This window comes from Melanostigma gelatinosum (assembly GCF_949748355.1).
Source record: "Melanostigma gelatinosum genome assembly, chromosome: 4".
Taxonomy (NCBI): Eukaryota; Metazoa; Chordata; class Actinopteri; order Perciformes; family Zoarcidae; genus Melanostigma; species Melanostigma gelatinosum.
The window spans coordinates 4,338,312-4,353,126 of NC_136637.1; the positions used below are offsets into that span (position 1 = coordinate 4,338,312).

The 14,815-nt window shown below is 38.7% G+C and overlaps 1 protein-coding gene across 2 annotated transcripts in view; it reads left to right on the plus strand.

Annotated features, from left to right (window-relative positions):
* The window catches only part of nfic (nuclear factor I/C), an 85,460-nt gene that overhangs the window by 27,382 nt on the left and 43,263 nt on the right, over positions 1-14,815 (plus strand). For both annotated transcript variants that reach the window (XM_079266787.1, XM_079266786.1), the window contains exons 2-4: positions 3,695-3,865; positions 4,082-4,258; positions 9,327-9,510. In XM_079266787.1, the coding sequence (XP_079122913.1) occupies positions 3,695-3,865; positions 4,082-4,258; positions 9,327-9,510 (532 nt within the window). The remainder of the gene's footprint in view (positions 1-3,694; positions 3,866-4,081; positions 4,259-9,326; positions 9,511-14,815) is intronic.

Sequence of the window (14,815 nt, forward strand, 5' to 3'; positions counted from 1 at the left end):
AATATGAATAAAGAGCTTTATTTTTAAGGAGGTTTTTCTTGTCATTTTTAAATTTACAATTAATGATCTTGTGGTATTGGACAAATATAGCATGTTCATTCACAAAGGTTTTATGTAATAACACTGTTTAAACAGGTGATATGAAAAAAAATATTTATCTGTTTCAGTCAAACGTTATTTGAGGAGACAGATGACAATATGAATTATACAATATGATCTACAGTACTTGGAAGTAGGGCTGCAACAACGAATCGATAAAAATCGATTATTAAAAGAGTTTGCAACGAATTTCATTATCGATTCGTTGTGTCGCGCGATTATTACGCCACTCAATAAGTCGCGGCGATGTTTGAGTATAAAACAAAAAAGTTGAATTGAGTTGCCATTCGCGCCGCCGGTCTCGCCGGGGACTATTTAGCTATGTCCCAATTCAGGGTCTGCATCCTTCTGAGGACCCAGCCTTCGCGGTCTAGGTGGGCCGTGTCCTTTGAGGACCGCGTAGGCCAGTGATTCTCAACTGGTTTTCAGTTTTTAGACTCTGACTGGACAGACTCATATAGGTGAATTCTTCCAACACTAATTTCTCTTTTTAGAAGATGAGAAAAATATAATATTGTGGCTTTTTCACTTAACACTGAATGAACTGAAATTAAAGCTGCAGGGCAATTCAGTGAAATTAATGTTTCTAAAATGAATTTCGTTACGTAATTTATTTTTAAATCCATCCGTTATTTTACTTGAAATAATAAGAAAATTTATTTATGCATTTCTATGTATTATTTATAATCCATCCAGTCAAATTTGAAAAGTGAGAATAATAATTGTTAAAATATAATTGATGTGTTCTTTATTTGATTTGACAGTTATTGACTACACAGAGACGTTACTACTACTAGACTTCTTGAATATAGATATACCCAAATTATTTATATATATATATATAATTTGGGTCGTGGGTCGTGGCTTGTCATTAAGGGGTCATGGTGGGTCCCGCAGCCAGACCAGTTGAGAACCACTGGCGTAGGCTAGACCGTGCGGTCTCCAATTGGTTTCAGAGAAATAAAATAAAGCTGCTAGAATGGCCCAGATGATCACCTGACTTGAATCCAATAGAAAATCTATGGAAAGAACTAAAGATCAGAGTTCATAGAAGAGGCCCACGAAACTTTCAAGATTTGAAGTCGGTTTGTTTGGAAGAATGGGCCAAAACCGCACCTGAGCAATGCATGCGACTAGTTTCTCCATACAGGAGGCGTCGTGAAGCTGTCATTACCAGCAAAGGCTTTTGTACAAAGTATTAAATCAATTTCAGTAAGCTTGTTCAATACTTTTTCCCTGTGTCATTCCATTTTTTTACACATAACTTCATTTCTGAACCAATTTGTTTGCATTTCTTTGTATGTATGGATGAGTTGGGTTGTTACCGACATCTGGTGAAATGTCAATAGCACCTTTAGAAATATATTTACTGAGAAAAATGGTGACGTGTTCAATAATTATTTTACCCGCTGTGTATATATATAGCAATCCTAAGGCAGAGGAAATCAATCAAGACAGTTAATATTAACAGCAGCAAAACAAATGTCAGCAAACGTGTTTATTAACTTGCAGTAACACATGTGCATATATTTTTTAAATAAGTTCTGGTGCTGGTGTTTACTCGTTATCCAGCTTGACAAGCATGACAAGTTAGCGTTAGCTCATTAATAACAGTAGTAAAGCAGGGGTGGTATAGTTTGCAAGACTAAAGACACGTTTTTATTCACTCGCCTTTTTTGGCTCATTAACATCCGATTCATCAATTAATCGAATTGCAGCCCTACTTGGAAGTCTTTCAAACAATCTGAAGCTTTGACAATTTCCCAGCATAAATATGGCAAGAACTGTCTAACAAGAAAAAATGTTTACATAAGATTATCAATTCCACCTTCAGTTCTGTTGACATGCTGCCTGACATTGTATATAGTCATGGTAACAGGCACAGCTCCTACACTAATCAATATACCATCAATATGATCACTTTTGTATGTTTATCAAGTGTCATTTTACCAGAAATAATCACCTAACTACTGTTTCAGATCTATTTTCCACCGTAACACGTTAGCTCTGTATCTCACATGGATGTATAAAGATACAGTATCTCCTCACATCAAATACTTTTTTCTTCACTGGGCTCTGTCGATCATTTCTCACAAATATACAGTGAAGGAAATCATTATTTGATCCCATGGCGATTTTGTAAGTTTGCCCACCTACAAAAAAAAAATGAACGGTCTATAATTGTACTAGGTTTATTTTAACAGTGAGAGACAGAATATTAAAAGAAATACAGAAAATCACTTCATATAAAAGTTATAAATTGATTTGCATTTGATTGTGTGAAATAAGTATTTGATCCCCGAGCAAAACATGACTCAGTAGGTGGAGAAACCGTTGTTGGCATGCAGAGGTCACACATTTCTAGTAGTTGGTCACCAGGTTTGCGAGCACCTCAGGAGGGATTTTGGTCCACTCCTGCAGATCCTCTCCAAATTCTTAAGGTTTCGATAATACTTGTGATCTCTTTTAAATGAAAAGATTATTAATGCAACTCCATTGCATAAAGTTATTGATAAACACCTGGTCATTTATGCCTGGCAAGCTTTACTACTTTATCCACACGTTAATGAGACGCTTGGCTTGATGCTTTAGGCAATAAATCAATTAGAAGTTTTGTTAATGTACAATGTTAAAATGTCTAGGTTGTTAAAAACATGTCAGTCCACTATGAAGGCAGTTGACTGCTGGAGTTTGCATAATCATTTTGCATAATCTTTACAAAAATCTGATACATCACCATATTTGGAAATTCCACGTGCAGTTTTCATATATGTCCAAAACATGTTTTCCCATATGTATGTAGATTTCACAAATGCTGATTGACTGCAGCTCAGAATCGTACACCACCCCATCCCTAACTTTTTCACTCAGCCTCTCCAACCTGTCCATTGGGAGAACCGTGAACACACCATGGTTCAAAGAATCAGAGCAAGGATTATGAGCACACAGCTAATGCCTTTGCTATATGTAATGTTATATAATGATATGACAATATAAGCTGTTTCTGTATCTTCTGGACATGTTATTTGAGTAGCCATCTATAGATAAAATAAAAAAGAACCAGATCAGAGTATCTTTTTTTGGTTATCCCACTTGACTAACCACAAACAGATGAGGTCCACCAGCTTATTCTGAAGCTTCCAACAGCATCTCATGATCATGGAACAATGGTTGTTCAAACTTTCCATCATTCATCTATTATATTTTATGATCATAAAGTGCTCAAAATAATGGACAATTTAAACATCTACAGTTTTATGACAACTAATCACCACTGAATGCGTCATATGGTCGCAAACTCTGGAACAAGAAAGTAAATGAACTTTGAGTTTAGATTGCTTTTTCAGAAAGCACAGCCAGAGTTCAGGAGGATCAAACCGCTATCCTAACGGCCCGCTTTCCTCCTGAGCCACAAAGCGAGTGAAACATATATTGATTACCACCGAAGTATATCTGCTTTGTTAGATGGATGACTTAAAGCTTAAACATGTCTGGAAAATAGAGCCCCTGCCTCATGTGGGATCTGAGGACATTGTGGTAAAAGGTGTGTATATAATTGTGTGTGTATTTACGTTCATGTCTATCCGCCATGTAGGATGAGTTCCATCCGTTCATTGAGGCTCTGCTGCCCCAGGTCCGTGCCTTTGCCTACACATGGTTCAACCTCCAGGCCAGGAAAAGGAAGTACTTCAAAAAACATGAAAAACGGATGACCAAAGATGAAGAGAGAGCTGTCAAAGATGAACTGCTGGGGGAGAAGGCAGAGGTGGGATGGATAAATAGAGTGGAATATAGAAATAAACAATTATGTTTTGTTTTACAATTCAGGCTTGAATCAACTTCTGATAAACAAACGGAAGACTTTTTTCTCAATCCAGTATTTTACAATATGTTAAGATACTTTAATATTCCCATATATTAATACATTATTTAATAAATGAATTGACTCTCTAACTCCCTTTTCAATATCATCCGTTCCTAGGTGAAACAGAAGTGGGCCAGCCGTCTTTTGGCCAAGCTAAGAAAGGACATTAGACCTGAATGCAGAGAAGACTTTGTCTTGTCAATCACTGGGAAGAAAGCTGCGTGTTGCGTCCTGTCAAACCCTGACCAGAAAGGCAAAATGAGACGCATAGACTGTCTTCGACAAGCTGACAAGGTAAACGTAATAGTGCAAGGTTCACTTCCAGTAGTTTCTTCCTCAGTCTGTTTGCAACACAAACCAGAAGGATAAGTAAATGTTGATGAAGTTGATGATCTTGTCTGCTCGCTGTAAAATCCAGCTGTTCCTGGGGCCGCAAAGTTTTAGCTTACGTATTCTATCCCCAAGGTTTTTTCATAAACAGAAGAATGGTTTTCTGAGAAAAAATAATACTCAAACTATCTAAATAGGAAATAACTAAAACATCATTCAAAATCTGTCAGCCATTTAATGTCTTCTTTAAAAGTTGTTTAGATTATTATCGGGAGTATCACATGCACACAGATATTTTCAGTAAAAGTGGACCTCATTATGTGAGTGGAGCCTCCATGCACAACGGTGATTTACGCCCCCATGTGACTGGTTGCGGCTTCCTAGCCATGGGCAAAAAAACGTAAAAGTGGTGCTGAAAAGCTGAGCGAGAGGTCCCTTGAGGCTGATGCAGTCAAATGTTTTCAGTTAGGCACCTCAGTAGAGTGTAGATAAAGGTACTGGCCGCAGAGAGAGCAGCCCACTGAGCTCAGGGTTACGAGGGTACCAACCAATTTTCTTGGTAGGGCTGTGCCACATCCAATCAATTTCAGCAAACATCCCAGAATGATTTAATACAAAAAATGAAGGCATCAAACACGCATTACTACTTTACAGTTAAATATTTAACATTTATTCCAACATGAAAAAAAGTAGATAACTTTGACAAACACGTCAGGACATCTTATTTTTGTCACCCTCACAGGCAATTCAGTATAATATAATAATATATATCATATAATAATATTCAGTATAATATAAAACACACTCTCACACACACACACACACACACACACATATATATATATATATATATATATATATAAAAATATAATATAATATAATAGAACATGTTTATTTATTGAGATGCCCCTATGGACCTTGTTTGTTGGGGAGATAAAGATCAGGAGAAGTAAACATGAAGTGCACCAGCTAGCCAAACCTTTGTGGTGTACCAGCTACTAAAGAAGCTTCGCATGTACTGCTTCCCTTCACGCTCCTCTGCTGTCTAATTGTGAAGTCTTTCACCTGCAGTTTCCACGCCAAAGTTCTCCTCTGAAATGGGGTTTGGAGGAGTAGTGCCCGCGCTCGCCTTGCCTAGTGTAGAACACTAGTCCTGACAAGGACGCGCAGTTTAAGGGCAATACAAGTTTTGCCCCACACTGAATGTATTTGAGGACACTGATTGGCTACATTGTATGTCATACATTCATATCTTTAATCAGCAATTGGCTAAATTGCTTTACCTAATGATGGGTAATCGCGATGGGGCGATTCTTCCAGCGCCCCATCGCTGCTGAGACATGCAGACAGGCGCATAGGACGTGCAGGAAAAGCATATATTTTGTGCAGATATCATATTTTACACATATTACTGGGTGCATTCCATATTTTAAAAACACAAATATTGACAATTTGTATAATTTATTATTATTAAAAAAACAATGTTGTGGCTCAAGGGTGGCCGGCGCCCTCTAGTAGCCAACCGCCACTGATACCAACATTATATTTTTTTATTTAAAGGTATCTCATCAAACATTTATGGTCTATGTAAAAATACAGTGGTATAATGTCTACCTGAGCAGAGAATGAAGTCTCTCCCCCTCTGTGTTGCTTCTCCTTGATTTGTTGACACAGCGGGCCACAAGCCCTTCAGTGCATGTTAGTGCATGTTAGTGCATGTGAGCGTGACTCACTGGCTAGCTCGCGACCAAGAGAAGTCCCCTCAATATACCAGATAACTGTAAAAAGTAAATACAGGCTGACAACATTAACGAAAGTAAAAGTTGGGTAATGATACCATTTTGTTTATAGCATTTCATTTGATAGGTCAAGTAAAGTTGACTGGGTGTTATCATGTAAGCAGTTGTGGCATGCAAAATGTTGACAATTTGGGGCAACATGGTCAATAATTTAATGAATACAACTTTCCCCACACTGCAAATCAAGAAAAATATCCAGATTACAGATCCATATGTAACCTAGGTTATTATAACCTCAAACAAATACAAAGTTAAACAAATAATACATTTAGGGTAAACTAAATAAATAACAGTTATTAAGGTCATTGACATCATTTGACATCGTAATGATGGCTTACACTGTTGGTTTTTGCCATTTACTTTGTGTACAGCGGTAACAGCCAGTGTTACTGTAGCGCCGCTTGCTGGAGACAGAGGAAAAATAGAGAGAGAACAGTAGATTGTGAGAGACGAGTCAAAGAGAGGTCGCAAACCAGTGAGGGGAGAAGGAATATAAGAGCAAAGAAAGAAGTTTTGAGGAGTGTAAACTTTATTTTTCCATTTTTTGAGGATTTTGTGTTCCTGCTGATGTTGCTGGAATCTTTTTTTAAAATTTTGAACAGGGATTTGATGAGTTAAAACTGTATTTTTTACATGTCAATTAGCATGCTATTTCCTTGTTTTTCAAACTGAATGTGCAGCCAAAATTGCCAGTAGCTATGTATTTAGTGCATTTCCTTGATGTAAAGGGAATTGAGAAACTACATGCAACAGGCATGGTCAAGTTTAGCCTCGTTAGTATTGTTTGGTAAATGGTGCCGCCATTATAGGGTACGGTACAGATAAGTAACATATATTCAGGTGCAAGTACTTAATTTTGTGACGGAATATGTAAGAATATAATATTTGTATGTATATTGCACTGTTATACAACAGGCCAGGTATGTTATGAGGTTAGTTATGAGGATGGCTTGGTGTTTACACACACAAAGCTGGGAAATGAAGATGGCAAGCCACCCACCCATAGGAGAAATCATGTTGGATAGGCATCAGGGGTCGGCAACCTGCAGCTCTTCAGCCCCTCTGTTGCGGCTCTCTGAGTCTACATCCAAACAAATACGTTTTTGTTTTAAATGATCTCCGTCCACATGGCATTTCAGCATCGTTTTCTAAATAAGTGGTCCCCAACAGGGCTGCAGGCCGCTACCGGGCCGTGGATCATTTGGTACCGGGCTGCACAGAAAGAATAAATATTATATTATTTCCGTTTTATTGATTATCAGAGTCTGAAAGAAGTTTTATTTTGTAAAATTACCGGATTCTCTCGCATTTTCATCCGCCTGTGCCCCTTGACACATGTCAAGACGCTCGTCTCGCTCACGTGATACGTTACCTCAAAAATGAAGCCCGCAAACTAGCGAAAATTTGTAAAAAACTTTTGGAGAGCGTCTTTGCAAAGGGGAAAGGGCCACTAAGGAGACAGAATAAGAGCTACAACTTCCAAGAAAAATAAAGCTTCATTTAACAGACAATATCAGGAGTCTAATTAAATATCAGGAGTAATTCCGACGTGCCAAGCCCGCTCTGCAGAATATGTGGCGACAGAAAGATCAGCTGCTGTAGATTGTAAATGACGGTGGCCTTAAAAGTATGTTTGAGACAACAACTCTGCTGGTGTTAAAATCAAGGCTGAATATCCTGAGATCGCCACTAAAGCACTGAAAACCCTGCTTCCATGTCCAACATCCTCTTTGTGAAGCGGTGACAGCAATCAAAATAAAAAGGAGTAGACTGGGAACACACTTCGGGTGTCATTGTCTCCCATTACCCCCAGATGGGACAGTCTCGTTGCAGAGAAAGAAGCTCAGGGCTCCCACTGATTCAGCGTTATTGTGAGTTGTATTTATTGAAGCATTTTATATTTGTTTTCATGCTGGTCATATTTTATTTTGTCGTGTTTTTCCGCCACACCTTGAAGGCCGGTCCGTGAAAATATTGTCTGACATGAAACTGGTCCGTGGTGCAAAAAAAGTTGGGGACCTTGTTCTAAATTATCTCCGTCCAGACTCAAACGCCTGAAATCGAATATCACGTGACTATTCACATACAGTGGGCATGCGGGTGGTTGCCGGTGTAAACAGGAAGTGGATTGGTTGCTCAAAGCCGCTAACGTGACTTCAGATGGGCGCTCCGTAGGTCTGATAACGCCTTGACACGCTGCTTGCTCCAATAACAGTTGCTTCCTCCGTAATAATGCAGACTTTAACTGGACAACAGCTGCTAGTAAAGACAACAAGGTCAGTAATACCTGACCTTAAATAAACATGTTTTAATATTTTGTCAACTAAAATGTGCGTCACATCCTATTACACCTGTCAAGAGCCTTTCCCTGCAGGTGGCTAATCATGATTTTCAGACCCCCGCCCTCGGTAAACTACCAATGGATAAATCCAAAAAAAGAAAAGAAATAGAGTGTAATTCTGCGTGGACGTATTCATTTACTTTCACTGCCAACGATGCTTGCTTACCTGTATGTTTGATATGTGCAAACAATGTAATGTTGAATGACACTTCCAGAACAAACACACAGCATTTGCTCAAAAGTATCACGCTGGAGATAATTTCTCAACTGCTGCAGCAAACTCTCTTAATAAGAGTTTGATATTGTTCGAACGGGTAAAATAGCAATAAAATGTCAATAATTGTCTTTATTCTTGTTCTATAATTTCATAAATACAACAAACTATAGTTTTTGTATATATAATATAACTATATACAAAACTTTATAAGCTGTGATATCAAATAGCTTTTGGGGCTCCAGACGGATTTTATTTGGTGGAAAATAGAGCAAAATGGCTCTTTGGATAGTAAAGGTTGCCGACCCCTTACTAAAGTGAAATAAAACAGGGAGAAATATTTATTTTCTTCGATTTTGGTTTCATTTTGGAGGGTTTCAAGGAATTTAAATGAACAATTCCTCCATGTGTATGTAAGGTATGTGATTTGGTACCAATTTATATGTATGTCCACTTCTATTTGTCTGCATAAATAAGCAGGCAGTTCAAACGTACTCCTTAATCTTTGGTCTGTTACTTCTGACTTCTAGTTTAAAACTTTAAACTGCACAGATGACTTGAAACTATTCAGGGTATGGTTCACATAAAGGGAAGTCCTCATATTGTTATTCTCACCTTGGCCAGAGTTAGATTTATGCTGTTTTCGGTCAACAATTATTGTGTTTTGTCTGTTTCAAGGTGTGGAGGTTAGACCTGGTGATGGTCATCCTATTTAAAGGAATCCCATTGGAAAGCACAGATGGAGAGCGGCTGGTCAAGGGAGGCCAGTGCTCTAATCCAGTCCTCTGTGTCCAGCCTAAACATATCTCTGTCTCTGTCAAAGAGCTTGACCTCTACCTCGCTTACTATGTGCAAGAGAGAGGTATGTACGAACACACACTTTCATTGAGGTAAAATTCAAACACTGACTCACTACATCAGGATGTTGAGAATACAGCCAGGAGAATACACCTACATACTTTTTCTCCTCTGTTTGTATGTTGGTTTCAGGCTTCCCATTCTGTTTAAAATGAAAGCACTTGTCAGATCGTTGTCAGAAAGGTTCTGAATCTAAAACAACATGGAATAAATCTTTGGTAATATTAGCTATTAGTCACAATAAAAGCCTACCGCTGCCTTGATGTTATAATGGATTTAAATTGAACCACATGCAGGTAGTGGGATGGTATCATTTTCATAGTAGAGCTTTAACATTGCTTCATTTCCCTATCATCTATCTATCTATCTATTTAGCTATCTATCTATCTATCGATTTATCTATCTATTGATCTATCTATTACTTAAAACTTTTTAACCTGTTACCACTCCAGTAAAATTTGCCTAAAAAGCCTATCCAAGGCATACCCAAAGTAAATTGAAAGCTGTTCTTGAACCATTTGGAGTACATGCATGGTTTTGATCTCTTTTGAAAGGTAACACTCAGATTTCACTGTGAGTGCGACTGCCATTGAGTAATAGAAGTTTAAACACACTGAAGTAGAAGGTTGTTATTTCCGCCTGAATATTTCTTTGCAAACAGATGCCTGCAGATGACTATAGCTGGGACTTAATAGCTGGAAAACACAATGGGACCACAGCATGAGCCTTACCTAGTCCAAGTTCACATTTGATAACAATACCACAGAAAATGAATATTTTACACATGTTTTTCTAAGGGTATGTCTAGGCACTTTCCAAAAAAGGACATTTGGAAACCATGGTAACATTCATAGGCTGTGTAAAAATGTGTATTCATAATTCAAACTTAAGCTTATTTATGTCGAAATACAGTAATCTATAAGTTATTTCGCCATTATTGACTTTCCTAAAGTCTCAAAAACCACACGTTGCATTTTACGCACGCACAAACGCAGGGAGCTGACTCGCGGTTACTCAGGTTACTTCCGCGTTCTGCCTCTAAATCTAACCCCTGAAGCTGTATATCGTTATTTTCGAAATTTCATTGGCTATACGAAGCATCAGTCATCAGAACGATCGGTTGCAATTGGCTCGAGCTTTCCACGAAAGAAGAGGGGCAGGCACTTTCCATCAACGCTGACTCTCGTTGGCTATTGTAGGCTGTGGACAGGACATAGAAGCTCCTATTGGCTCAAATGAGGTGTCAATCAAAACGTCAGAGTGCAGCTGCCATTTTGAGACACAGAGACCGGCAAGATTTACATGCGAACTGAAGTTACGTTTGAAAATATATAAATAATTAGGCATATCTGCCGGCTAATTTGAAATGATGCAACAGCAGTCCGTGGGTATTTATGGACGTAATAATGTGTTTTGGACTAAATATTTTACTGGATTGGATCGTCTGGACCTTTGGCAATGTAACAAGACTGTTTTTGTTGGAATATTATTTATGGGTGGCTTTCTATGAAGCTTCATTGGTGAGTTGCCTCGATTTTGTAACTGTTTGTTTGTTGGTTGGTGGTCTGACAGAGGCGTTGATTGTACCAGTTGTTGTGATTGTATCTTGAAAGGGTTTGCATAAATCGAATCACAAGAATCTTAGCTTTCCAAAGATATGTCACATCACCTATACCTACCTATTCATAGCAGTTGTGTACATGACACAGCAGTTGTGTACATGACACAGCAGTTGTGTACATGACACAGTTAACAGGCCGTCGGAGTGTTAAGAGGTTCTCTACCTCTTTCCACTGTTACTACTGTTACTGTTACTACTGTCGGCAAATATGAAAAACTAAATTATTGACATCAACAGAATTATTAATGTCAGTAAGATTATTAATTATAATAATAACGGTGTACCACTCTGAGAACAGGGATCAATAACCAAACTATAAACTAAGTCTCATAATTAGTTTTCACTCACAATGTCAATAATAATAATAATAATACATTTTATTTATATAGCGCTTTTCATGACACTCAAAGACACTTTACATTAAATCATCATATAAAAACAATACACTAAAAACATAAAACACACAATAGTGGTCACACATTAAAAGCAGTTTTGAACAGGTGAGTTTAGATTTGTGATTTGAATGTGGAAAGGTCAGTGCAATCTCGGATGTTTTTGGGGAGAGAGTTCCAGAGGGAGGGGGCAGATATGGAGAAGGCTCTATCGCCCCATGTCCGGTGCTTGGTCCTGAGTGGAAGGGACAGGAGGTTGGCATCAGAGGAGCGGAGCCGACGGGATGGAGTGTGGTGGTGAAGCAGGTCGGTGAGGAAGGATGGGGCCTGATTGTGGAGGGCTTTGTGAGTGAGGAGAAGGATTTTGTATTGGATCCGTTGTGGGACGGGGAGCCAGTGGAGGTTCTGGAGAACAGGGTGATGTGGTCACGGGAGCGGGTGTGGGTGAGCAGGCGAGCAGCAGAGTTCTGGATGTATAGTCAAAGTACTGTTCCACATTCAGAGTGAACAGTGAAGGTTGAGTTCGAGCAACAGGCTACAGCTATTATCACAATACACATGCGCAAAGTAATCCCACCAGGATTTTTTTTTTCCAGTTTTTTTTCCTAGTTCTACAAAACTTGTTCTACAAAACTTGTTCAAGAGTTTTTTTGTGTGCGTGTTTTTGAGTGAGAGAAATAATTGTTTTGTAGAACAAGTTTTGTAGAAAAAAACAAAAAACGAGTCTGCATTTGGGTCCTTGAACACACCACATCATGAACCGGGGCAAATCCGCCCTTGAGCTTGTGTTGTCCTCCTCATTGCGCTGTCCCCTTAATCTCATAGTATCCCAGCCTTTCAGAACCCGTTGGTGATGATGGATTCTTTCACACTGTTCCGGGCTGTTAGGATCCACTGGCAGACTTGAGAAAAAGCTGATCTTCTCTGCTCATAGCTCTGAATAGCATTTACGGCTAACTGGCTTGGCCAGTTGCTGCTAGCACAACAGCTATTCAGAGCTATGAGCAACAACAGTTATTGCCTCATTGCTTTTCGTTTGGTAGCCGTGAGAGACCTTAGTCTGTAATGCAAGTATGTCTGCATGAAAAGATGTACAAAGATATATTATATATTCGCTAATGCTAATCGCGGTTAGCATTTCCCCATTGGCCGTAATGTTAAAATTAGCTTAGAAGCTAGCGACATGTTATGATGTTCATAGAAGACAACTTTAGTACTGTTGAAAGCATCTTGCTGTTCAACGGGGACACCTGCGGCTTGTAGACCAGTGTGGCTTATCTATGTCCAAATCCTTTTTTTCTTTTAAAAAATCAGCTGGTGCACACTATATACTGGTGCACACTATAGTCCGGAAAGTACGGTAGTTGTTGAGATATTTCAGTCTGGACCAAAGTGGGAGACTGACCGACAGGCATGTCCATCCTTAGAGCCACACTGCCACCATGGCTGAAAAAGTGCAATGATTATCCATATCTGAATTAATATGGAGATAGATCATTTCTAAAAAGCTACTATTTGTCATGACAAGTGGTTCTGAGGTCTGTGGATGTTTTTGAATCATACTCGGAGTTGCTGTTAGTGACGCAGAAGTTATTTGGGAACGTCTGAACTGAGCTCTTCTTTCTCATTGGTTGGTTAAAACCAAGTGTATAAATATGTTTAATGCAGCTATAAGTTGACTCCAAAAACAACTGAAAGAACTCAGTGTTCACGTCTGGTTTTCATATTGTGGCTTCAGGGGCTGTAACACCATTAGCAGTTTTTAATGGGACAGGACAGCAGAGGTACAACAGCACCTGTAGTGACACCAGTGACGCCGGGTCTCTGCAGCATCAATACAATATCAAGTGACTGCACAATAAACATGATGGACAGCCAGCCAGGGGAACAGAGGAGGCTTTGCAGCAAGGATGTGTGGAGGGCGAGGGCTCTAACTCACTGTGCTCTCAGTGTCAGGACTGTGATTTTAGGACTGTGATTGTAGACACAGGTTCTACTCAGCAACATACTCAAAGAGTGCTCTAAAACCTATGCTGTTTCTAACAGCACCATAGGAGTAAAGTCAAAACGATGCAGTTTAGTTGTTATTGTTTACTTGACCTGAATGTGCACTGGAGACATCGTTGGGTTGTATATTTCCTAAACTGACTGAAGGCTTTAGAAGGTTTAGTTTGTGGACCATGGTCCATATCTCAAAAACTTTCACTTCGTAAGATGCAAAGTTACAGCATTTACTACTGATGGCCCTTCTGGTGGAATATCAATCTTGATTCCACCTGCAGATGTTATCAGCTCAGGCAAACGTTATGATATACAGTATTATCTCTCCTCTCCAGGGGCGGACTGGGGGAAAAAAGTGGCCCGGGAGTTTACTGTCAGACCGGCCCACTCAATACACGGCGCGTTGCCCACTCAATGCATCGCACGTATCGACCAGTCAGTGGCCTAAAGTGGCCTGGAAGAATACCCATACACTTAACATTATTTTGGATGATTACAAAGAAATTACATCATATGTTTTTTCTTAATAACATTTGGATCCACCAATTTGCCTGGAGGACACATTGAATAAAATAATACTCGCTCTTGTAACACTCCAAGGTAGGTATAGTTTGCTAGATGCAGTAAATAACACTTTGACAAACACATCAGGACATCTTATTATAGTCTCAGTATAATATAATAATAATATATATATCATATAATAATATGCTGTATAATATAATGATATATATATATCATATAATAATATATATGTCATAATAATATATATATCATATAATAATATGCTGTATAATATAATGATATATATATCATATAATAATATAATAATATATATATCATATAATAATATATATATTGTATAATAATATATATATCGTATAATAATATTCACTATAATATAAAACACACACACACACACATATATATCATGATCTATTTATAACTATATATCATGTCTTAGCAGGTGCTTCATGTCTCTCACTCCCGTAACTGTCCGTGCTGGATCCGTCCCCGTTGTTTTAAAAAGCTAAATGAGTTATTAGCATGACGTCATCCAGCTAGCCAAACCTGTCTGGTGTTCAGCTGGAGAAGCTTCGCATGTACTGCTTCCCTTTCCTGCTAGTCTGCTGTTTGCAGTTTCTCCGCGAAAGTTCTCCTCTCGAACGGCTGGCGCTCGCCTGTAGAGACTAGTCCGGACGGAAACGTGCAGCTTGGGGCAGAATCCAGTTTATTTCTATTTGAAGACGCTGATTGGCTAAATTGTATGTCACTCATTTATATCTTTAATCAGC